The 27,280-nt window shown below is 36.7% G+C and overlaps 2 protein-coding genes across 15 annotated transcripts in view; one reads left to right on the top strand and one right to left on the bottom strand.

The window, feature by feature from the left end:
- LOC137392031 (partitioning defective 3 homolog) overlaps window positions 1-16,300 on the bottom strand; it is a 44,658-nt gene extending 28,358 nt beyond the window's left edge. For all 14 annotated transcript variants that reach the window (XM_068078620.1, XM_068078624.1, XM_068078623.1 and 11 more), the window contains exons 1-6: window positions 16,173-16,300; window positions 15,289-15,477; window positions 14,540-14,683; window positions 11,580-11,684; window positions 6,938-7,394; window positions 2,912-3,039 (exon numbers count right to left, since the gene is read on the bottom strand). In XM_068078620.1, coding sequence (XP_067934721.1) covers window positions 2,912-3,039; window positions 6,938-7,394; window positions 11,580-11,684; window positions 14,540-14,659 — 810 coding nt within the window. In that variant the 5' untranslated portion in view covers window positions 14,660-14,683; window positions 15,289-15,477; window positions 16,173-16,300. The remainder of the gene's footprint in view (window positions 1-2,911; window positions 3,040-6,937; window positions 7,395-11,579; window positions 11,685-14,539; window positions 14,684-15,288; window positions 15,478-16,172) is intronic.
- An 85-nt stretch (window positions 16,301-16,385) lies between these two features.
- LOC137390215 (acyl-CoA-binding protein-like) lies at window positions 16,386-25,189 on the top strand. The gene is made up of 4 exons (XM_068076524.1): window positions 16,386-16,522; window positions 24,394-24,508; window positions 24,611-24,673; window positions 24,783-25,189. The coding sequence occupies exons 1-4, from the start codon at window positions 16,514-16,516 to the stop codon at window positions 24,860-24,862; spliced, it is 267 nt and encodes an 88-aa protein (XP_067932625.1). The 5' UTR covers window positions 16,386-16,513; the 3' UTR covers window positions 24,863-25,189.
- The last annotated feature ends 2,091 nt before the right edge of the window (window positions 25,190-27,280 follow it).

Here is a 27,280-nt window from a genome sequence, read left to right as displayed (position 1 = left end):
ACCGTGAAACCTCTCTAATTAACGCCACCTTTATTTGAATGCCACCTCTATTTGACTACCACCATAGGAGAAGGGTTGAAAAATAAAGCGTCACCCTTTAATTGAACGCCACCTCTATTTGACTTCCACTTTGACATTATTCGATCTTTACGAACCCATCATAGCAAATGATCAGTAAAAAAGTGCCCACAAAATCATACTAGTAATGACTCGATTACATCAATAACAATCAATTCTTTTGCTGTTTCTGTTTGTATCAAAGTCCCTTTTTTAACATCAAAGCTTTTCAGATTTTTTTCGTAAAATCTTTGAAAGCAACACCATAAAAATATTAATAACTGTATCAGACTAATAGTAGTTCCTCGGTTAACGCGGTCTTGATACTTCGTACATATGTGACTTTTACAATGATATATGAATGACTAATTTCAGACTAGAAGTTGTGCTTAGCACCCATGCAGCTAAAAGTTTATCATCATTGTGCGAAATGCAACGCGTAAAAGTTTTTCTCTGCTGAAAAATTGCTTGGATGCTAATATCGACGAGTTCAGTAGTGCTGAAGAAGAGTTGAGGCGAGAAGACATTGTGGAAGGTATTGAATGGCCAGAAGAGGATGTTCGTTCCATCGAAAGCAACTATTAGAACGCAACTGGCCAAGCAAACAATGAAAATATTTTTGTTTCAAAAATTTTAATTTTTGTTTCTGCATGTATAATAAGTATGGTTAGTTTATGTCACTTGTGGAATATATATTTGTGGCATTTGATATATTATTATATAACTTATAAATTTGCAGGCTTATAGTTTATTATTTGATAGTATCATAGCGGTTATTTAAACTCGGGCTTACAAAGGATCGATGCTCATAATTCTTTTCTATTGCACATAGTCAGTTTTGGCTACAAACTGTAGCAAACATATTAATGAGTGCAATGAACATTGATGCAAAATTTTTAAATATGTTTGTAAAATAAAAACATGCCTTCAAATTTCAGGCTACAGAGTACAGGCTACAATATCATCACAAGTTAATTGCAAGCAATAGATATTAACTGGTAAAGATATTTCTGGCTTCTTAATGCATATTTATTTAGCTTTGACAAGTTCGAGGTAAGTTAGCAGATTTATTGCATCCAAAATGGTTAATGTCGCTCCGCCCTCACTTTTCAAACTATCTGACAATTTTTTAGTTTCAATTCTGGAAGAATGTCTTTGAGTATTTGTTTGCTCTATAATATCTGACTGAGTTGCGCAAGTGCTTTGCTCTTCCTGACTACCATTGGAAGTGCTGACTAATGTTGAGTTAGACTCACTCATTAGACTCCGAAGCAGGGTGCAAAATATAGGCGACATTATTTCGCCTGTAAAAGGGTTAAATTTATGTTCCCAAAATTCTGACGAGCTATTTGAAAAATATAATACCTGCCTCTATTTGAACGTCATTTCCATTTGACCGCCACTATAGTGAGAAGGGCTGGAATAGAGAGCCATGGCGTTCAAATAAAGGTTTCCTATATGCTATTGATCAAATTTGTGTCATGGACAGTGGTCCATTGAAAACCATTGAGTAATGTTCATAACAATACCTGTCAATCTAAGCTTGTGTCATATTTCTCTAAGAATATACCTATGTATGTGAGAAAATGAGCTACCTCGAATATTTATTGAAGCCTTAATACTTGTGTCACTGTAACTGGCTCTACCCTCAATGCGCATCTTTTCTAGAGAGATTTTGGGCTATAAGAAATCATCTTCACGGTGTTTATAATTCTCGCACTTACAAATACAAGATATGATCGTCATTAAAGATGAATGTACAGAAGATGTTTCTATCATTTGCGATTGATTTTGATGTTTGAGACTTTGAGGTAATCTGATTGCCAGGATGTTTCAAGATTAAAATCGACTAACCAGAAAAACACTCAGAAGAAAAATACACTCAGAAGAAAAATACACTCAGAAGAAAAATACACTCAGAAGAAAAATACACTCAGAAGAAAAATACGTGCGAAATGATATGACTAGATGTTATCGTGCGATAGTTGATAGAGGTATCTCTATTCTGTTGATCTCTTTGAAACTATAGACGCCATAAACGCACTTTCGCTTAATCTGAGGGTTTTAATCGTGACCAAGTTTTATTTATTTTAACCTTGAAACATCCTGACAGACCACCTCAAACATCAAAAACAGATAGAAAAACAATCGCAAATGATAGAAAAATACCGTTACTTGCTGATAAAATTCACTAAGAATTCTGCGCAAGCTCATTTTTAATGAGACTACGTGACGGAGTCTTGTTGGTGGCAGCGAAGGGCAACAAACTGTTTTTAAGGGCAGTCGCTGACTAGACAGTCACAGTCTAGTATATACTGTGGTTGACAAAGGCAGCGTATAGCTAATTTTAGTTGTACAAACTGAGTACTTAGAAATTATAACCGATGTAAAATGAGGGATTCACAACCTCAATCGCCGCTTCTGCTATGTAATAGAGGAGCCAATAGAATAAATGAAGACCTAACAGCGTGTATAAATAAGGATCAAAAGCACATTTGAGACGAAATAAAAGGAGTTTGGAAACGCTAGTATCAGCATCAAGTTTGCAGAGATCACTCCGCAGACTACAGAGCAGGTGGAACAGACGAACAAAATCTTATATTTTTGGCGTTTATATATACAAAGTCTTATTATGATGCATGTAATGTATGTATTTAGTAATTTTATTTATGAAACACACTACTGCTAACTGCATTAAACCATTCAAGACAGACTTGATTTGTATTGCTATTGAACTACTCTCTATCGTGCTTCAAATTAGATTTTAAAACAAACTCACTGGCAATCCGCGAGCCAATCACATTCGAGTAGTAAGTAAACACACTAAAATAACGCAACAGAAAAGGGAACTCACAGAGAGATCGCCTTCTTGGTGTGAGTGAGCCCATGACTGCATGGGAGATAGTTTTTCCTCTGCTTCTAGCGCCGATACGATATTTGGTTCGCTATCTCGTCGTACACTCAGCACCTGTAGACCGGTTCCTGCAATAATTCAATTGGTTAGTCTAGGAAGGGTTACCACAATTTTTGTGAGACAACTTCGAACAAAGACGTAAAACAGAATCCACTACAACAGCACAAATCAGATACGGGGATGAACATATTGAAAACTAGAAACTTTCCCTTCATGCCCAAAGACTAACGCAATTGATATCTGTAAGATTATGTGATGTGTGTAGGAAGAGAAGGACAATGTGTGTAGGACTGCTAAAAGCTCATTGAAACAGACCATCAGCGCTGTAGGGTGTATTCAACTAGAAACAACTACCCTATGCAGAGTAATTGGTAATATTGTTACATTAGTAGCTAATGAATGGCCGCTCTATATCACCTCTAATTGAGTACTTAGTGTTCTCTAAGTTTAGGCAGCTGTTCAGCTCTCTAGACACCTAAACACCCAACTTCCTGCTGACGATGGCAACAGAACTAAAAATTAGGCAACAGAAAAAAGCGTCTCGAGAAATCATCCGATTTACTCTAACACAAAGAGACAACTGGGTGCAGTTTGCCGAGCGCAGGAACTGAAATTGAAATCTCCAATGTCTGGTTCAAACACTCACCGTCTGGAAAAAGCATAAATTTAGGAAGTCGCCTAAAATGTTGACTGTAGTAGCGGTTATAGATATAAAGGATGTTAATACTCTAGCAGAGAACACCTTAACAACTTTAACTTGTGTAAAAGTTCGGTAGATTTTATCAAAAAGTATCGGTATTTTTCTATTATTTCCGATCGTTTTTGATGTTTGAGGTCATCTGACTGCCAGGATGTTTCAAGATTAAAATTGACAAAACCTGATTGCAGTTAAAACGCTCAGAAGAAAAATACAGTGTACCCCCGGGTGACGATGTCCCGGTTATACGGTTTTTTCGCCTTACGATGTCACACACCATGTTTTTTCAGACCCGACTTGCAACATTTGTTCATCACATGATGTCAACAAAAATTTCTCTCAAAATCCAAATTTGGCAGTAGATGAATGCGTCAGAATAAATAAATCCCTCCCACAACGCCTGAATGAGATACAATGCTCAATCCCATTCTCACTCAGTTCAGCATTATTCGTTATAAGTTATAGTGAAAACGAAACCAAAAGCAGATCAGTGATAAAAGTTTAGACGATGATAAAATTAGTTTTGTAAAATACATACTAAAACTTAGCTCTAAGTGTGTGTTTAGTGAGCCAAATTAATTTAAGTTAAATTCAAAGTTTATGCTTATAGCCTACGCCTGTCTTGAAGGTAAAAATTATCTACGGTACGTATTACACATAGCACATTGTAATGCTACCTTTTATTGCAGATTCTAACCACTAAATACACTAAAGTTACTGTAGGTAGCTATAATTACTAAGATCAGCACACTACTTTGTTACTAATTCTTAATGTGTAGGCCTACAGCATGTATATAAAATTTAGTAGTTTTTACCAGGGGGTACTTGCAATAGATAATTACTATGGATTTCTATACCCCTCCATACCACATTTCGCGCCTTACGATGTTGGCATCGAACCAAATTAATGTCATATGGCGGAGGTCCACTTTACGTGCGAAATGTGAAATGACGTGACTAAATGCTATCTTTGCTATGGTTGATATCAGCTGTTGCGTTCAAGTTGCAGCGTTACACGTCTCTATTCTGTCAGTCTCTTTGCTACTATAGTCGCCTAACACACTTGTTCTGAGCCTTTTAACCGAGATGAAGTTTTGTTGATTTTAATCTTTAAATATCCTAGCAGTCAGATCATCTCAAATGTCAACAACAATCGCAAACGATAGAAAATATCGATACTTTTGATAAAATGTACTAACATTTTGTGAATGTTCATTTTTAAGAAACATTCACATTATGACACAATTCTTCGCTTTTTTTGTAAAAAAAGCAAAGTTTTAAAAATGTTGATAAGGTTGTCCTAGTTGGAATATTAAAACATTGGAATACTACCAAGTGGAGTCGCAGAATTGCCCATGATAACTAATCCATAGCCTAAATTCCAGAGAATGTATTTGTTTATTTATTATCATCAAACAAAATGGCTTTTATTTACACAACAATCATTCGCTATTTAACTGGAAGGTAGTTATTGGCTTGATAGCTAAGAGTGATTGTATTCGATTTACTGGTAGCAAATAAATTACGGAATTTCCAAATGCGCCATAGTTGGATCAGTGTAAAATCTTTGGTCTTATGCCAACTTACAAACAACTTAACAGATGTTGGTACATCTGCCAAAATAGGCAAATCACCAACGACTTACTGTTAGTATAAACGAGCACCTACTGCTGATCATCAGTATAATAACAACATTTCTTTTCACTGGTAATGTGAATCACTAATGGTTTAAAACGTTTGATTTTCCAAATGGAATTACCGGACCGAACAGTAATATGAAAGTTTATGAAATTATGCTCAAATATGTAATAAAAATTGACAACCAGCAACTGTGAGCGGCAACACTGCAAAACAAGCTATAAGTCTAGTTGTTGCATTGGTATTAGAGACATAACAAACATTACAACTTGTGACTAACTCGAAAAACAAAAATTTTTAAAAAACAAAACGGTACAAAAATAGTTAATTTCATAGTTCCAAGCAGTCTAAACACAAAGAATCGGATGACTATTAAACATTATTTTACAATGCCCAGACGCGTGTTAGTCAGATAACTCATCCTTTTACACCAGCTAGGATCAAACTTTTATGAGTTTAGCATCCTTATACTTAGTCTACACTTAGTGGAGCATTGGTGAACCAAGGTTAAAATTGACTAACCTAGGATTGATTTTAGAAAGGTTTTGTAATGGTCACCACAAGTAAAAGCGCTTCTATTGCAGCCAGAACACATTTTTGAGCCAAATAGTTATTTCAGGTTATGATTCTGTGAGAGAGAATTAGGTGGCCTAAGTTTTCATGGAAATGTGAGGCAGATGGGACATGAAGTTAAAGCTTCTGGCTGCAGCAATAGAGATACACTATCTTCTTAGATTAGCTATAATTACGCTTAACAAAGCTGGGTGGTACTTAAAAAGCTGTGGCTCTACAAAGTGGAGACGCATTTATATCCATACAAGCGGCGTGACCTAGACAGCATCTTCAGCCATTAACAACTTTCTAAGCTAGGTCGGTAATGAAATCCGATGGCTTCCATTAGCTTGAATTAAAAAGAGAGCAATGTATCTATGGGAAGCTATATAGTATTGACATCTTATGCTAGATAATATTCTCCGGTTATGGTTCAACAAAACAGCATCACATGTGACATTAGTTGAATACATAGTTTGATCTCAACTAGTGGTAGTAGACATCAAACAAATAGAAAGTGATCGTATAAAAAGCCGCCATTGTTATGAGCAGTATTATTTACATTCTGAATCATCCTCCCCTTATAAACAGAAGACAGCTTACTCAAAAAAGGCATTCGTTGATGATATTGGCAAAAGCTAAGATGAAACGATTGGCAAAAACCAAGTGTAAACACATGTTCACCATGTTAATTGCTGGACTGAGTCAAGGAAGACTGCTGTGAGCATTAGGTGGAGACTAGAACTCATTTGGCAGAGCTGGTTGCGGGATATTTACATTTCATAACAGTGCTGCTACCAGGCAGATTGCATCATCTATTTATTACAACACCATTAATCATATGTAAAATTCCTGAAAAAATATTAACTGCTTCAGATCAACACCTGTAACCCATGACACCATTACCTCCAACCTATCTGTCCACAATGAAACATATCGCAGAAATATATCATGACCCACTCTAGCAGTTAAAACCATTAGCAACATTTTTACCTTATCAACTTAGTTAACATTCTATGGCGACTACAGTGATACATCATCAGCTGAAAAACTAAGAAAACAAAAAGAACTTTCATTACCTGAAGCAAGGTCATGCTCCGTGACCTCTACGGAGTGTCTTGTGTCGACATTGTTGTTCAACATGGGAGCCTTTTCAGGCTGCGGACGCAAAGCGGCGACGGAAGAAGAGAATGATGAGAGCTGCCGGTCACTCTGCGTGACTGTCCTATCCCTGGATGAATTAGTAAGGAAAGACGGCAGCAACTTATGAGGCTGGTGTTCGAGTTTAGCATCGATGGCCGAGTCTATATAGAGGGCGGGACTAGATCTGACGGAGTTTGTGACAGATGGACTGGAGCGGTGAGGCTGCACAGCAGGCTGCGACAGGGCCGCACTCTTCATTGGAATGCTTGGAGGGATAAGTTTCCGATTCGACTGAAAAGCGTCAGGAGAGGCGCTGCCAACAGAACTTCCACTAGTGCCATCGCCTCCCTGAGGGACAGAGGGCCCGCTCTGTTCCTCATACTCGGCAACAATCTGCAGTCAACAAAATGTGGCCATTACCTACTCAACAATCAGCAGTTATTTTAAAAAAACTTATGGTTGACTACTATTTGATTCTATCTCAGAAAGTGAAAACCCTTAAAAGAAACGGGAAGAATAAAATAACCAAGTAGAACAATTAGCTTTTATAGATCTCCTTGGCAATCTTAAAGAGCATTAACCGTTTTATGGAAATAACCAGCCTGGCAGATCTACCAGACTCACAAATCCTCAAGAAAGAGCCAATGTTCTATAAAAAGATGATAACCGTTCTAAAAAAACGAACCGCTTCCTGCCTTAAATGCAATAAGGTGGTCTACACCAAGGCATTTTGTAAACAATCTCATAGTTTTAAACTTCCTATCACAAAAGCTATAAATGTAAACAGCAAACCACGAGTAGCTCTGACTGCGCCTGCCGTGAACACCAGCAGTTTAAACGTTTAGAGTTGAAGAGATTTGTCAAAAATTACTTATAACAAGTTGTCCTTAACTTGCACCGGGTACACCTTTCTCTTTTATGTATGAGCATCGATATATAATTTTATTCAGGCATATGGCCACCTCACTAACAATTACTAGCATAAGAAAATCGGTATGATAAGAATAAAGGCCTGACTTGACATACTGACGAAAAGCGTCTTTTACAATGCCAGCGCCCAATGTCAATGAAACAAACATGTTGGTATGCGCCTGCCCGTAAAGATAAAACTAAGGCATCTGTGATTGGCTGAAATAGTTTATTATTATGATCTTGATTCAATTTTACTCATTTCCAAAGCAAACATGCTGCATTCAAGGTTGTTTTTCAAATGATAATGACAACAGAACGGCACACAAACAACTATCTACACCGACAAAGATTTCTCACTAGTAACATGCATGGGAAAGCCACTAGTATAATGGGAGACGATTATGAAACACGTTAGACAATTTTTACGAAATTAAATATAATTTTCATGTTAAAAACCTTTTCCAATAGTTTAATTTATCTCATGGAATCGAAGCATTTTTGTGTATGGCTGTTTAGCGTGTAATCTATTTGAGCAAAACAGCAATACAAATAGCTGCACAAAAGTTATTGCTATCACAAATCGTTGATGATCCAGGTTACAACGCAAATATGCCGATGATACCTCAATAATGGTTCTAGAAAAGCCAGCAAAGATGTCGTGGCCTTTACAGACCTGAGACCAATTCTCATTGGTCAATATATTTGCCACCATAACACATAATTTAGTATGGTAGGCGTATGTGTGGAGCCATAGCAAAAGCTTACACTAGGGATGGCATTTGTAGTTTGGAAAGGTGTGATTAACTATCGTTGGAGTTGTCCCACCGATAGCGAAAGCTATCGAATTGTCAATGAGCAGACAGAGTTCACCAATAGTTATTGTGTGACTTGGCAGCTGGTAAAACTATCGTATTATTGAGAAGATAACTCCACTAGCCAGATGACCACACATGCCTGAAAAGATCGAGGATTGTGGGAAGCGAAGGGAAAAGGAAAATCTGCAGAGAAACATCTGCAGAAGAAACAGCAAAAACTATCGGGTTATATTCTTTTTTATTATTCGATAACGATATAGGGCCTATAAGTTTCGGATGTTTTGATAGGGTAAAAATAGGCAACAAATTCATATCGAGAAGACAACTACCCGCTATCGCAGTCGACTATCGAGCTATCATGCAACCCTAGCTTACACTATGCGTCACCAATGTATTTCGTTAGTGCGTGCAGTCAAGCTGTTACCAGTGGCTGTTCAATACTAAATTCTTCAAGCAAGTAATGGAAATTAACCAAATTCACATTTAAAATTGGTGGTGTAAATAAACTAAGTGAAGTGAACTTGCATCTGCTTGTCAAGATTTGACTGCAAAAGTCATATCTCTAAACCGTCTAGTATGAACACACTAAACTGATCATTTGAAACCTTAATATATTGTAAATTGATTTATTGCCCTTCACACTTGGTAAATTTTAAAAGAATGTCGTGATGCTGCTTAAATAGCATGAGTGAGAGTTCACCGTGTCAACCGACCATATCAGGATACGTAGTGTTTTCAAAGGGTGCATGGACTATAGTTATATAGAGGTTAGTGACTTTATGTTTATATGGGCAGGTTATTCAGCCTAAACTGCATGTGATGCTACAGGATGCTACAGTGAAAGCTTTCTCCTTAATCTCTATTAATGCTGAAAACAGAGAGAAACTAGCACTGCCCACGAGAATGCTAATTTCATTGATGACTAATCCAAAATGCTCTTACAAATGACTATGAATAGGTAGCCACTCAGGCTGGGGTTCATCTAGTTAAAATCCGAGCAAATCAGGATGTGGCTCAATACACTGGGTAGAATGTCTGAGTTGGTGATATGTTGCTTTGTAGAGTCACACGAAATACAAACTGCTTCTGATGCATGCAGTTCGTAGTGTGCGTGAGAAATTATTGGTTTGCTAGAAATATTAGTTTGTCATATAAACCGGAAAATTTTTTGAAAAAATTACATGCTGGCCTCGGCACCTCTGCGCATGAACAGATAGTATTAATCATTTAGTAGTAACTTATAATTCCTCGGATATGAGGTGAGTCAGACAGTGGCGCTTCTGATATACCGCCATCTGTTTTACTAGGCTATTACTATCTATTGATTTGAAGCAAATATAAAACATAACGACATACGCATATGCTCTTCTGCTAAGGCACTAGAAAAGTGCATTGCCACAAAATAAATCTCTCTGCCTGACATGAAAATTGATACAGCCCATGTCAATCATCACCACACATTCCATGCATATTTTGAAGAAATTTGAATTTCTAGTATTTGTTTTCACCCAGAGTCGATTATCTGATTATCTCGGAGAAGCATGAGATAGATCGGACTAGGCGATCATAAAGCTAAACTATAGGCTATCTAGACAGAGTCCGGTAAGCTTCTCCTTCTCTACTTTAGTACAATGGATTAGACTTTTATACACCAACTTCCTTACAATAACACAAGCAAACGCATTCCTTTACAATTTTACCAGTACACAAATACATCCTACGGTGATTTTTCCTCCATGTTATGCCGACACCGCATCCAAACCAATTACAACGCACTCAATACAAAAAATAGCACTTATTCTACCTAAAGATCTGCTATGCTCTAATAATGAAAACAAAGACATCCAAACAGGCCCCCTATCCAAGATACTAGCTTGTTTTAATGTTTCTTATTGTCACTCCTTCACCACATGAGTGCAGTCGAAATCATAAACATGTGCCCATGTTTGAATTAGATCTATTGAAAAATGCCCTTGAAAGATTAATCATCTGATGGGGCGGGAGACCAGTTAGTATAAATACATACACTGTACAACATATAGTATTGCATAACCCTGTATATTATTATTTCCGATATAACCACAACCCTGGTTCTACCTACCAGAAACGCTAGAAAAACAACCTTGCAATAAACTACGCCAAGTTGGAAACCACGCTTATATTAATGTGGCTGTTACTGCCCTGGCAAAAAGTACAAAGGTCGAGCTGACAACTCCCGCATCCCATCGTGATGCTACAATCGCAGAGCTACACTTGCAGTTGATTGATGCCAAGAAAAAAAACCGCTAAAGTAGATTCCTAGTTATAACAAGACAGTCAACTAACGGTAGCAAATATCGTTGGATAACAACGAATTAGTATGTGTTAAAGTTGATTTTGTAAAACATTTTGAATTTGATTCTCTTCGTAATCAACATAAATGAACTTTAAAACCCCCTTAATACATTTACCTATAAGTTTCAAGATAAAATGACAGATCATCGCACATCTTAAAGCTATTGCAAGCGGTCTAATAAAATATAATTCTAAATGACAAAAGGAACAGAAAATGAAACACATTAAATGTAGAAACTATTGCTAGCTCCAAAAATATCAAAGGTTCATAATTCTAAGAGTTAAATATAACTTTATGGTTGCATCAGACTGCAAGACAATCAGTTTCCAATATTTAGCCTCAGTGGTCAGATATCGATGGTCACAGATGAGTTGGGTTAAAAAGAATACTAGTTTTTCATCTTGGTATTAAATTCTTCTCATTAAAACATTTAACTTTTTGCGTGTTCAACTTGAACAAAGACTATGATAATCTTTAAAAACTATTAACACTAGGGGAGATGATATATGCACACACCTGCTCTCTGTCATCTACGACATCGAGTAGCACATCATCAAGATCTAGAATTCCTCCATCATTGTAACTTTTCAGTGTGTGAATGTGAACATAGTGATCAGTGGTCTGCAAGAAAGGGAAGCTGTTTATCCAGACCATTAGGCGTATGCATTGTAAGCTTTTGGTTTACGATGTATGCTACGAGCAAGAATGATTGCTCCGTAGGTCATTCAGCTGCCAATAATAGCATAGAGGGTAACAAGAGATTAGTGTTATCTTTAGAGACTTGTAAAATAACGCCATTTAATTCCAGTCAGTCTTAGATAGCTCATGCGAATTACAATAATATGCCTGACAATGGTCAGCACGCTCCAAAGTCAAGTAGCCTGCAACCTTATTTCAATAGACGACCAGCGAATTGCATCCTATATGATGCATAACGTCCGGAACATTTATTAGCAATCTAGCTTTCATGATTGCATCCAATTGTTAACTGAGTGAAAAAAGGACCGTTGAGGCAAAACGCTTCAAAGTTAGTTGAAGAGGGGAACTGTCAAATCATGAATACGTAGAGCAGTGTTCTTTCTTTACACCGAGACACGGAGTCTTCATTACACTGCCTCAGAATTGTTCAAACAACTAAACTCCCTGGCTGGCAGAGTTTGAAATATATGCCTAGATGCTGGAACCAATTTACAACATCTGTCAAGCCTGCTAATAGCAACATACTATCCACATGATGGATAGCCGGTGTGGTCAGGAAGGCTGGAGAGTTGCAGGGGCTCAACCGAGTTCGCTCTGACACTAATAGCGGAGGTTGCCCGCTGTAGTAAGATAGGCCCCAGGGCACAATGACAACATGATACTTACATCATCAAACCAAACAATATGCAAAAGAAAGAGTTCTTGCAATTGTCTTCGAGCTCGTTCAGCAAACGTTAAGCAAATTTCGATACAAAAGATCTGACAGGATTCATGACATCTCATGAGAGAACATTGATTGATTAAGCTGACTGATGCCGACTATCAAATACCTTCTATCGATAAACCTACACGCTCACGCCTTTATCACTATTGCAAATAAAATGCCAAATGGATAAACCGCTAAATAGATACAGGCAGATCATGGAAGATAATGTGAAAAATGTTCATATGTATGCTAACGTAATCCAAGTAAGACAGCAGTTATGCATTAGTAGGTTTGTGCACGCAGTTCCAATAAAAACCTACACCGGCAGCTTACACAGGATGGGAAGTATGACCAGTAGTTTAGCGGAGTTATTCAGTCGAGACACAACAAAGTAGACGCCCCGATAGAAACATATTCAAATTTATGCTTGCAGGAAGGAGCTAGGCCGACAAAGGCCTCGATGAAGGGCTCTCAGTAATGTACAGGCAAAGCCTATCCCAAATTCATCGTAATGTAATATGATCGAACATTATATACTGACAAATAAGACAGTCATAATTTACGCTTATTCAAAAGAAACAATCAGCTTTCTATGGATTAGTTTATCAGGAGCATTCCTAGGATTAAACCAGCCATAATGCTGCCATTGATCCGACATTTACAACTTCTACTGGCTAAGTCATTGGCCATTCTAGATCAAAGCTGAGTACAATATCAGCATATATTACCTAAATGTTCTAAGATACTTGAAGAAGGCAAATGACTAGTTTGGCTTCAGACACAAAATAGTGATAAAAGAAGGAAAACCAAACCTTGTAAAGATGTAGCGAATGAAGAGATGAGTCATATCTAATTAATGGATTGAAGGGCCGTAAAATCGTAATCTAATAATGCTCTCCCTCACAGCTGAGTACGATTGAAAGACAACAGCTGCCTCATGACTGTCATTCCGCATTCGCTCATACACTTTACATGCTGACATCATGTGGAATAGTTGAATACACTTTACATTGCTCATACACTTTACATGCTGACATCATGTGGAATAGTTGAATACACTTTACATTGCTCATACACTTTACATGCTGACATCATGTGGAATAGTTGAAAAAATTTTAAAGCTAGAGATTAAATGGATGAAGGAGCTACTATAAAAAAAAGTTGTCCATATCATACAGAACTTCCGGACAACACTTGTTTTCGACACTTAGACAGCGCTTGCTATGAAATCATCAGCGCTGTGATGAAGCTAAAATAAAGCTAATGAAAAGAATGATTACACGTGACAGCGAGTATAATCACTGCCAAACAAGCTACTAGCTACAGTGGATGGGGGGACAATCAACTCTACCCATAAACAATGCAATGATATTATCAGCCAACAGCGGGTCATCTTACAAGGTCAATGAATGGGGTGTCCTATGTCAGATTATTCTCACACATCTCATTCTCATTTTAGTCTCTTGTATGCTGACACATGTGTGTATGCGTGAAAAACAAATGCTAGAGATAGCTCTAGTCTTACAGAATCGCAGAAACCGTGATGAAAACTGTGAGAGACTATTGGAAAAGCTGAAGAGACATAAAATGTTGAGAGGGAAGGATAGTAATAATAATGATAATAAAGATAATGGAACGACCAGCCGACTAAATTGGGGTACTAAGGGATACAACTAGCGCTAGGTGCATCCTACCAAATTTGCACATTTGTGACAGAAATAGCTGCGAGTCATTGTCAAAGCTATTAAGCTCACAATGAGCTGATTTGACAAATATTCAAAACAATTTCCTACGAAAAGGGAAATGATGAGATAGACAGGAAGAATGAGCTACATAGACTTGTACGCTAAGCCAGCGCAAATTACAGACTGCTCTTATGCGTGATGCTAAGATGTTTTGGTTTCAGCAGTAATATAAAACATCTGTTTTATAATTTTTAGCTGAGAATGCTGTGAACCATACAGAGACGGCTTATAACTTACAGATGATAGGGGAAATGAGAATAGAAACATGTATACATTTACCGGGGCCCAATTACTTTGTCCTTTGTGCCCTACGAGACACTTCTTACCTTGCCTGCCGCCTTTCTGTAGCGAACTACAGCCTTCTCAATAAGTTCACTGACAAGAAAGTCACCTTGGCCACAAGGCACCACAACTCTCGTCTCCCCAAATATTACAGTCACTTTCATAGCTCTTCCCTGGCTGTCAGCTCACTAAAATGCAATGTGAAGGAAGTCAACTATCTAAAGCAAACCAAACATTTCTACTATGTAACCATCATGGGCACATCTACAGGAAACTCGAGTAAAGAAGGTATAACAAGATCCTTGACTAATACATCTCCGGCTCTTGTCTATTCAGTACAGAAATGATTGTCTAGTTTTCAAGTTTTTGGTGATTGTGAACAAAAGGCCACTTTTAGCATACAATTGAATTGCGCTAGAGCACTACAGACAATGAGATACTTCATTCTTCAGTGAATCACATAGTCTAACCAATGCTGTGATTTTCTCGTTAGCATTATTTTGATAAATACTGAAGAAAATTCACTTAGTTGATGTGGGAGGTCTATTAGTTTTTGCAGCCAACTTAAAATTATTTGTGAGACAGTCCAACTGTAGAGGAATAAACCAGCAAGAATTTCTCATGAGCGATCGATTTTTGATAGTCTGTCCACTGACACCAATTTTTAATATCATTGCATTTATATCATTATATCAATGATCCAGCCATCAGAAACTCATCTCTACCGATTACATTTATCAACCGCTAACAAACAGTCCACAGAATGAGTATTAAACAAGTTCAATAAACTTACCAAGAATTCACTGCTGGCATTATCAGCAGACAAGTTAACTATTCTTGCCTAGTTGATGGCAAAGAATAGAGTAAAGCTTGATTTTTAGTTATAATCCAGGTTAAGCTTCAAAACAGCTTGAAATGGAAAGTTTCAAGGCGCAGGTTATATCCAATACACTGGTGTGACTTTCCAATGAGTTGTAATAATCTGCAAAAGATGACTAAATGTTAATATAGTGATAAATATTTAGACAATTGCCAATTGTAATGGAACTCAATAATAGAAAGATAGACTATGGCTCATAAAACGACAGCAAATAGAATTAGCAACACGACTCTCCATCTAGCAATTTTATTAATCCAACGATAAAAAAAACTTGCTAAACTACTTCCTTTTTAGAAACTATTCTGCAGTACTCTATGACTGATCTAGCGTGATAAACGCGTTTCATTGGTTCAGAAGACCGTCGACTTTAGAGCAAAAATCGTTACATTATGTCTTAGCATTACTAACCAATAAGCAAGTAAAACAGAGCCTTACTCTTTTGTATAATACTATTCCAAATAATAGCATTAACATGGCATATACCCATCGTTCGACAAATGGAACATGGGCTTAGAAAATACAGCAATGTCTCAAACTCACTAACTAATAACACTAGAACTAGACAATAGTATGAGTGGAAACGACAGACACACGCTGTAACAGTAATGCAAGTAATAATCCAAAACTCTATTATGGTACTAATTACAACAGCATAACTTTTAAAACTCTGCTACCACCAAACCCAACAGTCACCAAACAATTTGTTTCAATGCGTTCTGTTATTTGTTTACTTATTCGCACTGAATGAACTAGTAGATATAACAAACCAAAATACATTAACCGACTCAAAAACTTACACAAGCTGGCACTGTCCAACGACCACTTATCAAGTTATCAGGCTGTAACATATAAGTGTTAATATGTGAAAAATTCTTCCAGGCGTTCTAACGGAAAACGACTAACAACTATTAAGGCTCTTGTACTGAGTCGGCAAAAGACATAATCTTGTATAAAAAACGCCAGAATCGATTGGTGCATTATTTATTGAATGACCAATCGTCTCTCTGTCAGCGGACATAACTACTTCCGCGAAAAAAGCTCGACAGCCTTCCTTTTATTGGAACGAGTCTCTGCGAACGGAGTCATTTTTCGCTAATAAAGTAACGACTATTATTTTTGCAATATACCCACGTGCAGTATGTCCGAGGTAAGTTGGCGTTTTACGCAATAAATGTTTTTTCTTAATTGTCTATAAACCATATTTCCACTAGTCAAAATAAACTATTAAGTGTGTGTATTTCCTTACAAAAACCGTCATTGATTTGTGAATTGTATTAATTGATTGACGGACTGAAGTGACGAATCGAGATATATTTGCTCAACCTGTTTGCAAAGGTTTAAAAAGGCAACACATGTGTAAAAGCGCCTACTACATATTAAAGACAGTGATACAAAGTTAAGAACGGCTTATTTAGATTGAAAAACTAAGTCTTCACTCATGGCTGTGGTAATATCACAAAAACTACAAATGGACATTACTAAAACTCTGATAATTTGGCAAATGTCAATTAAATATGTATTGTTGCAAATAGCTGTGTCATTATACCAGGGAATGTTGTGTTAGAGCTATACTTTTTGGCTTTATCAGCGGAGGCAATTATATACGCGTCAAGTAATGAAACATCACCCTTACTATTTTTTTATAAACATCTACGAAGTTTATATATTATACTGAAAATTATCTATGATATATACAATATTTAGATCTATTAAAATTTGATTGTTTCATTCATTGTCAAAATCAGAAAAAATTATAGAGGGATTCAAACTTCATATGCTCAATGAAACTTTGGCTAGACGGTGGCAATACATTTACCAATTATCGACTATTACTCTGTAATATTTAAATTCTAATTTTTTATATTATACTACAATACTTTTTTGTTTCAGAATTTTTTGTATGTGTCATATTTATTACAAACTCCATTCAAATTGAAAAGCTACATGTTGAACAGCGGAGTAACTAAAGTGGGTTTATTAGTATTTCCTTAATTTTTAATATATTTCAAAATAATTGCTTTTACGTTGCTTTTTTCGTTAGGCTCCCTTATTAAGGATTACCTAGTTATCATCTCATCTGTCATATTGATGCTACAAGTTTCATTCTGATTGTGCGTGGGATTATTCTTAGATTTCACAAGGGATTGGTTATTTTAGGTGTTTTGTAGACATAAATATGAAATATGCATTAAACGTAATGTGGTACATAAGACATGGCACCACTAAAATGTTATAAATATACAGGTCAATGAGGATAATTCTATTAGTGTTGAAAGGACCTCATTAACAAAGATAGGACAGATAATGTATAAATTTGCAAAAAACAATTATGAAATGCATAAGCGAGTTACTCTCAAAAAGCAGTACAGACGGTCAATGACAAATGTGATGTGCTATTATGGTTATGTAACCAACCATAGACTGAGCTAACTAAACAAAAACGTTATGAGCATTTCATTATTTGTATTTTGTTCGAGACTTTTGTACAATTTTGTTTCAAGTAACGTAATATTCATCGCAGCAACTAACCTTAGTAAGGATGTAAGTTTTTGTACCTTGTAATAACCCATAAATTTTTTAAATATCTATTTTTGAGGGATTTACAATTGTTGTGCACCACTGTTTGCAAGCTTTATTACATTGCAATAGTTCCTAAGTCAGCAGAGGTTGATATAACTTGAAATTTTTACCATTTCTAAGAATTACAGAAGGAACACATGCAGAGTTGCCCATTATAGCTGCACTAACAATAGAACTGTCCATTTTTTGGCTGCGTATGCTTATATGTAATATTACATAGACGTAAACTTATGTTGTTGACGGCATATAACCACAATCACTTGCGTAAAGGGCTGATCGAAAAAGAAAGATCACAATGTGAAAACTTATTGCTATACGAAGTTTGTAAAATTTTCATGCTTCCGCTCCTGTTAAAATGTTCTCTGAGTACACTGTCTTTAAGCAGTCTTTATTCATCACCTGTAGGTTTTAGAGATTTTTGTTGCCAATTTTGTTATGTCAAGCTGTGATTGACCGCCTTAATGTGTGCCATCTAATGCAATGTTTCTATTAAAACCTTACAGAATTAAATGAAGAAGTAATGCCCTTAGTAGCTGTACAAGTGAAAGAGCTGAAAAAATAACTGAATGTTAATAGAGATCTGCAATAAAATCTGTTGTACCCTAGGTGTTCATGTCGAGACACGGGTTACGGGTTTGCAAGTTGTGTTGGGTGTTTATGATTTTATGTATACTGTTGATGATACGTAATTAGCAAATATACGGCGCAGCTATTATTTAGTGGTTAGGGTAGCCATCGGCCTGTGTTGCACAAGCACCATTGGTGGTGTTAGGAAGGGCAGCCAACTGCAATTGCTTCTTTGCTACATCAGTTCAAAGTCTGTAAACACTACTCAAAAAACCCCAAAAGGTGGCTTCTCACTGCAGTATTAGACTAAATAATTGGTGAGCTTTGTATACCTTTGAAAATCTACTATTGAAATGACAAATTGAAGGTTTTTTTAATTGTTGAACTGAGTTCTATTGAATTGTGAAACATCTACTATGTCAAGTCCTGGAATGCACCAAATATTGAAGGTTGATTTGCAACAAAATTCACATTACAGTTATTTGATATCAAAAGATTCACCATGTCTTACTCTGCCCTGTTGTAGGTGCAAAATATGCGGAAATGTGATTACAAGCTCTTAAAAACTCAAAAATGAACAGTTAATCGCAGCCATCACAAAACTGCCGTAGATAGGAATCTCTTTTCAAAACGGCTCAAATGGGACGTAGTTGTTCAAGATGGCTTCTGTTTACACTTTCACACAACCTCATTCGTTGAAATATTTACACAAATATACTTCACACATTCAATTTCTTACGCGTCTATTTTATCGTCATTCTAGTGCTGTCACTTTAAGCACTGATATCCTATAACCCAGTGTTTTTCAACCTTTTTTGAGTCGAGGCACATTTTTACATTGGAAAAAATTTTGCGGCACACCACTAACCAAAAATGTTATAAAATGACACTCTCATCAGTATATTTCATCACAATATAATTCAACAATTTATTTATACTCAGTCAGTGTGAAACCTGGGCCTGTTTAGATAAACACAAAGCCGATATCCTGGCAGGAATAGAAGAAAGACACACACGAAGCTCTTCTTCAACAGCTCTCAGTCTCTCTCTCTCTGTTTTTAGTTTTTATAGAAGTTAGACTTGAAAAGCTCAGCTCACACAGATATGTAGTGGAAAATGGGAGCAATGTGAGAACAGCTTTGTTGGCCAGAATGGGGAACTCCTTGGCAGCAGTCAACCAAAAACTGTCCAAAGGAAGATCAGCAAATTTTAGTTTTAAACCCCTATCCTGTTTCAGTTCAGTTAGTTCCTCTTGCTCTTGTAAAGTCAAGTCCTTTCCAACAACTGATGCCGAGCTGTATGGGTCCCTAACCCAGTCAAAGCGTTCAGTCAAAGCTCTTCAGGTGGCTGAAGAGAAATAAAATGACAACTTCTGCTCACGACTTTTCAAATGTTTACATATTACCTCACACAGTGCAGCAGTGGGAGTTTGACGTTTCTCTGTGAGTGGAAACATAGCCAGGTTGGCACGTAGCACATGTTGTTGCCAGAGGTGGACCTTTAAACGGAATCCATTTACTTTATCTGTGCTTGTAAGCAAGTTTTCATCTCGGCCCTGCATCCTTGTGTTCAGTTCATTCAGATGATGAAATATATCAGCCAGGTATGCCAGCTTTGAGCACCACTCATCACTTGAAAACAAAGTTGAGTAATCTAACCTTTCAGTTGTCAGAAAGATTTTAAGTTCTTTTCGCAGCTCATACACACGGGCTAGCACCTTACCGCGCGACAACCATCGGACCTCTGTATGGAGCAATAAGGCCTTATGCTCCGCTCCCATTTCCTCACACAGATGCAAATATACGGCTTTTCAATGGTCGTGTTTTTACAAAGTTCACTATGTGCACCACATCATCCAACACAGAAACCAGTTCCGCTGGTAAAGTTTTAGCAACGAGGGCCTCACGATGCAAAAAACAGTGCGTAACAATGAGGTCAGGGTTTTTCTCTTTTGCTCTGCTCACAAAGCCTTTGGTGCACCCGACCATGGCTGCAGCTCCATCTGTGCAAACGCTTATGCAGTTTTCCCATGTAAGTCCTCCATGGTTCAGATATTGCGATGTGACCCGAAAAATTTCTTCTCCAGTTGTTTTTTCTGGCAGTGTTTTGCAAAATAGGAAGTTTTCTCTAATGGCATTGTCATCCACAAAACGCGCATTAGCCAGGAGCTGAGAATGTCCACTAATATCTGTAGACTCATCAACTTGCAACGCAAATTTCCTACTGATGCGTATCTTTTCCAAAACATGGCTTTCGATGTCTGTAGACATGTCATCAATACGTCTGGAAATTGTGTTATCAGAGAGCGGTACTTTAGCTATGTCTTTAACTGCATCGGGGCCGAGCATCTCGTTGACAATGGCTATACAGGCAGGTAGTATTAATGTCTCTGCCACAGTGTGTGGCTTTTTTGATTTAGCTACGAGTTCGGCTACTTGGTAACTAGCTTTTAGTGCTTTCTCATTTACTTTTGTAGTTTTTCTCATAAAGGTTGCCTGTTTCTCTGTATTTACACGCAAGCGAACAAAATAGTCTGAAGGCTTGTTTTGAAGCGACGGGTGTTTCGTTTGGAGATGGCGTTTAAGCTTGCTCGGTACCATGGCGCTGTTAGATAGCTTCTCGCTACACACCAGGCATAATGGAGTAGGTGTCGTCTCATCCCCGGTGAAAGTAAATCCATACGAAAGATAGCTTTCACTATATTGCCTTGAGCTCACCGTCTTTGCTTTCTTTTTTCCACCAATCATACTTGGGCCTTCATCCGGGTCAGAATCTTGTACAGAGACCAATTCGGAGTATGCAGTTGTCCTTTTCAAAAACTTCTCCATGGCTATCACCACGAGCTCTCAGGTACATCAGTCAGTCAGCTACGTGCGCCGCACGATGAATATTACTGTAAAACCTGTATTTGAAGGCCATCTCTATTCCAACGCCGCTATAGCAGAAGGGTTAAAAAATGGAGCGCCATCCTTTATTTGAAGGCCACCTATATTTGCGGCCTATATAATCAAAGGTGCCTAACTAAGCATATTGTACTAAACGACCATTCTGCTTTCGATGGACTTTGAGTTTTGTGGGCCAATATTAAATGCATTGACTGTGCATCAAACATGTGAATAGATGCGCCTAGATCATGGTGCCTGGGGATTTAGGTTACTACATCGAGGCCTTGGCATTCAAATACAACACTCCTACCTCATAGGTTGCCTCAGAACCTGAGGAACCTGTACTTAAAAAGGGACATTGGATAATTTCTCACGGCACACCTGAGGATCTCTCACGGCACACTAGTGTGCCGCGGCACAGTGGTTGAAAATCACTGCTATAACCTACCGTAAAAATTTATTTAATTTTCCAACCTTAGCTCAAAGGATTACATATCATTGTCTGATAAACATGATGAGCCTGTAGGGTCACCTGTGATAATCGAAAAATGCTGCAGCAATTATTCGTGAAGTATGGGTCACATGATCAGATTACGACTAAACGATTAGGCCAAAACAAAACTGTAAAGTACTGAGCATCTATACTTGATACAGGTTCTTCGGTAAAGCCCAAAGTTTTTGTCGTAAACTAGTGTTACGAGAGGTTTTATATTGAGCCTTTTATTGGCCTTGCAATTTACGTGAGAACATCGCGTGACAAAACAACCAAATGTAATGACTACGTCAGAAAAATAAACTGATTCCGATCTACGGCAGTTTCGTGATGGCTGCGATCAACTGTTCGTTTTTGAGCTTTTAAGAGCTTGTTATCACATTCCCACATATCTTGCACCTTCAACACAGCAGAGTAAGACATGGTGAATCTTTTGATATCAAATAACTGTAATGTCAATTTTGTTGCAAGTCAACCTCTAAGTTGTGGTGATAAGTAATATGTTACTGTTTAGCTTTTTATTGTCTAGGAACCTTGAATACTGCATCATAATGCAAGCACTGCCACAAATAAGAGTTAAAAACTGTTACATCAATGCAGGAAAGCTTCTCTTAAAAAGAAATGTTCTGCTCTCATTTGTGTTGTTCAATTACTAATTTTAGTCTTGCAATCTCGTTGATGCCATTTAATCTGCCGCATTTTTTTTCAATCAGCCCAGCTATGCTCTCTATCACAACAGTTGCTGGCCACGCCTATCATGGTGCTTGCTTATGATAAGTTGTGCAAATACAGCTATCTTTGTGCTTAGATAGCTGTATTTGCGTTATTTCCGTTAGAAGCTCATAGATAGTTCAATTTGATATAGCATATCTTTAGTATTGAAATTTTCAGGCTTTATTAGCTCATCATGGCTGGCATTAAAATGAACACCTGTTGGATTGAATGTTGATAAGAACAAAATAATATGAATTTGCAACATTCAAGTTGGAGAACACACATAACACTAAAGAAAAGTGATTATATAAGTCTCATTTTCATTCTTCAACTCTCCTTTTTATACATCATCTTTACTTTAAGAATCTTTGAGCACTGCACGTTGGAAATCGCTTGGGTGGAGTGTCTAATGTTCGCTCAAATTTTACATCGTATTGTAGAAAATTTGTGTTAGACAATCATGAGTAAAGGTTTGGTTGTAGTTATATTTATATAGCAGTAAAATATTACTGGTTCCTAACAATTGGGTAATTTTAGGGATAAAAAAACTCGGTGATAATATAACTAAAAACGCAAACATATACATGTTTGCGTTTTTATTTATTCTATTAATAATACCGGTTTTCTATGTGTTATGAGTGATGTTTGCAGTGGCTGCACTGTTCTAATTGTTTGTAATATAATATTCTTGTTTCCTTACATGTGCTTATGTTAGACCAATAACACTTTATAAAATAACACTGAAAGTATGATCCTTAAAATAGTCAAATTTTCTTCAAATCTTTCTGAAGTTGTTCCGATTATTCTCTCACATCATATATTTAGTGACGCAAAAAATATTGAGATGTCTTTGAATCCATATTATTGGGTGCCTAATAAAGGCTGGTCATAATAGTAAAGGTTGAATCACATGTTTCCAGTATCAAATTTAATTCTAGAAGCAATCACGAATAGCAAGTCTACTCGATTGATTCCAGGACAGGGTACTATATAGAATGATTTAAAAAGGATTGATCTACAAGTTTAAAATTTGCCAATGTCCCACCCAGTGAGTTTACTAACATTAACTTAATAATGAAATTATTCTGCAAAATGTTGAAAAATTTGTTCAGTAACGTATTTAAAAAAAACTTTCAAGTTTTCTTTCGAAGATGAACCAAAAATTTCTTTATAGTTTATTTGGTTGCTTATATATAGTGAACCCACGCCATTCGATTTTAATTCGTTCCAGCGTTGGCATCGTGAGTCGAAAATTTCGTATAGAAGGGTATAGAAACCCATAGTAAATATCTAATGCAAACACCCCTTGGTAAAAATAATCAAAATCTCATACATGTCCTGTACATATTAGAAATTAGTAACAAAATATGTTAACGTTGGTAACTATAGTTACCTACAGTAATCTAAGTGTGTTTAGTGGTTAGGATCTGCAATAAAATGTAATGTTACAATGTCCTATGTGCAGTACGCACCGTAGGGAGTTTAACATAACATTGCATTCAACTTAAATAAGTTTAGCTTACTAAACACATACTTGAAGCCGAGTTCTATGTACTTTACCAAACTTCAACTTTTCATTGGCTAAAATTTTATCAATTATCTGATTCCAGCTATCACGCTGAACTGCGCTGTAGGAGAGATTTCAGTGAATAGCATATCAGCTTATTTGTTATTCCGATGTGTTGATTGATAAAGAATATTACATTTATGGAATATTTTATCATTGTACGTATGAGTATTGAATTTCTCACTCCTTGCATCTTTGTGTTATTCCAATAGGAATTCTTGAAAGCTGCTGAGGATGTCAAAAATCTTAATGCAAAGCCTACTGATGCCGAGCTATTAGAGTTGTACAGCCTTTACAAACAAGCTACCGTTGGTGATTGTAATACAGGTATAGCAGCAACGCTGTTTTTTCTCACATAGAAAGTCTTCTGTTCCTTACTTATGGAATTGTCACATTTACAGTTGTAATAATTTAAAATATATCTTACAGCCAGGCCTGGAATGTTAGACTTCAGTGGCAAAGCCAAGTGGGATGCCTGGGATGGTAAAAAAGGTATATACTGTCCTCTAGTTTAATCTGTAATGTAACATCTGTATAATTACACCCCTCATCTTGAGCGGTATCCTGTCTTCCTTTATAAAACTTTACCTATACCTTGCAGGTATGACTAAGGAAGATGCTCAGGCTAAGTATGTGACCAAAGCCGAGGAGCTGAAGAATATTTATGGCATGAAAGCCTGAACAATATGATGGCCAATCGCTTGAAGATCGGTTTTTCAAGTCCTCTTAGATCTAGTCTTGTTCAGTTGTGAGATCAAATGACATTCCTGCTAGGATCAAGTAAATTATTATTACTCTTTTCGATTAGAAATGATTACTAGCGTCTGGCTTTCATTGTCAAAATGATAGTAATTTTTGCGTGTAATCAATTGCAGCGTGGAATTAACAAATCATCTTTGCTCAAAATTCGGTCTTCTTTACAATTATGATACGATTGATAGTATGATGACAAATTTTCTGTCTGTGTGATTCTTCCAGAGTGAGAAATATATTAATGAATGCTTATTATCATCTGTGTTCTGTGAATGAAACAAATGCACACACTCATGGTGATAAACCTTTTAAATAAAACTATCTTATGATTCTTTGCAATAAAAAGGTGTTATTCTTGCAACATGTCGAGATTAGAGGAAATAGTACAATACATAATTGTGCAGGTTCAAACAATGTGTACTTAAGTTTTGCTAAAAAAAAACAATGCATGTGTCAGACAAATTGCAATAAGATATTCGTAAGGAGTACATACATGGTTAACCATTTTGACAAGTAGCAATAGAGATGATACACTCCAAGAAATGTGTCATGTGCTAGAAATAATTTTGTTTCTCCCAATTTTAGAACAGTTGTATTATGTCCGTGCTCAATTAAATTTAGAAGGAAGTGGATACATAGCATGCTTTTGTGGTATTTAGTATTAATATTTCAATCATATTAAAGCATGCTATTTGTATACTTATTGAATCTACAATATTCCATGTTTCACACTGTTATAAGTTCAGTACTATCCAAAAAATATATCATGTCCATGCTCAGTTATATCATGAACCTTCTCAGTTATATCATGTACATGCTCAGTTATATCATGTCTATGCTCAGTTATATCATGTACCTTCTCAGTTATATCATGTACCTTCTCAGTTATATCATGTACCTTCTCAGTTATATCATGTACATGCTCAGTTATATCATGTACATGCTCAGTTATATCATGTACATACTCATTTTAATCATGGACATGCCGCGCTGGTGACTAACTTTCCATAGTTGAGAATAAAACTAGATTAATGCATTCAGGTGAGTCCTGTTGTGGCTCTATTAAATGCTAATCTAATGACAGTATGCAACAGAGAAATTTAAGTTCAGTGCTGTCCCACAAAAGAATAGCTTTCTAAATATATTATCGCGTAATAAAGGCTCAGATGCTCTGAACTTTAACTTTGCTGAAGATCAATCTGTATAACACACAGAATGGTCCTGTAAAGCAGCAGATGATCACTGTAGCATAAAAACTTTGGCATGTGCTACACGAGATTGTACAGATTTTGTGAGATGGTGTTACGTAGCAAATGTGGGTACATGTTATGCAAGTAAACAGACGGCCCCAGCATGGTACCAGCGAAGCATCATAGCGGTATCTTGTAGCAATTTTTCTTGCCTTTTTTATAGCAGTTGTTGAAGGGTTCAGTTAAATGGTTGCGGTTAGGCTCACTGATGATAATAAATGCAGCAGCTGTATTATTAAAGACAGTGACAAGAAATGTCAAGAGAACTATTGTACAACCACCCTTTGGATAAGTATAATTAATACGGTAAAGGTAGTTATCGAAATGTTTGAATTGTTAATAATAAAATTTTAGCTTGTTGATCAACCTAGACGTGTGTATCCCAAATTGCTAAATTGACAATCTGCCGCCGATGAACGATGGACTACGTAGCTATAAGCAGTTGTTTGCTTCAAGTACATTTGTAATAATTTTAGTAATATTATTACTAAAAGAATATATTACTAAATATATAACTTAAACGACTTTGGTGCGCTTAAAAAAGTTCCATTAAAATTGTCAAAGTGCCAAGAGTTAATGATGTGTTTACACATATGCACATGTTGCATATTCAGCAGTAAATAACAGTAGATATAGTTATTGCATGCAGATACGTGTAGTTAATGTCACGCATTCATGAGCATCCAGCAGTAGATCGATAATCAGTAGAACCAATCAATAAAACCAATAGATATGTCAGTAATAAAATGACTACCTGTTCAATAACCAAATCAGCTGTCCTCTTACGTGCGCATTAAAAAATCAATAATTTCATCAACTAATCCCACATAACTTACTTTAACTTATTATTAATCAATCAACAGGTAATATCTCATATCTTGTGTAAGGTTACACTCAACAAAGTGTCAACACAGAATGGTGTTGCATGCAGGAAGAGAGACAAAAAATACAAATACTCATGGTTTTCAAAAATATTTAGCACAGCTAATCAGAAGTCCTGGTTTTATTGGTCATAGCTCTTAGACAGCTTCAGGTTATGTTAAACATTGGAACTTGCTGCAACAGCTGACCTAGGGCCTCTCATGAATATAAAAGA

The sequence above is a fragment of the Watersipora subatra genome, chromosome 3 (genome assembly GCF_963576615.1).
Source record: "Watersipora subatra chromosome 3, tzWatSuba1.1, whole genome shotgun sequence".
Classification (NCBI taxonomy): Eukaryota; Metazoa; Bryozoa; class Gymnolaemata; order Cheilostomatida; family Watersiporidae; genus Watersipora; species Watersipora subatra.
Note: the sequence above shows the minus strand (reverse complement) of the source record. Positions and strands in the feature narration are given on the sequence as shown.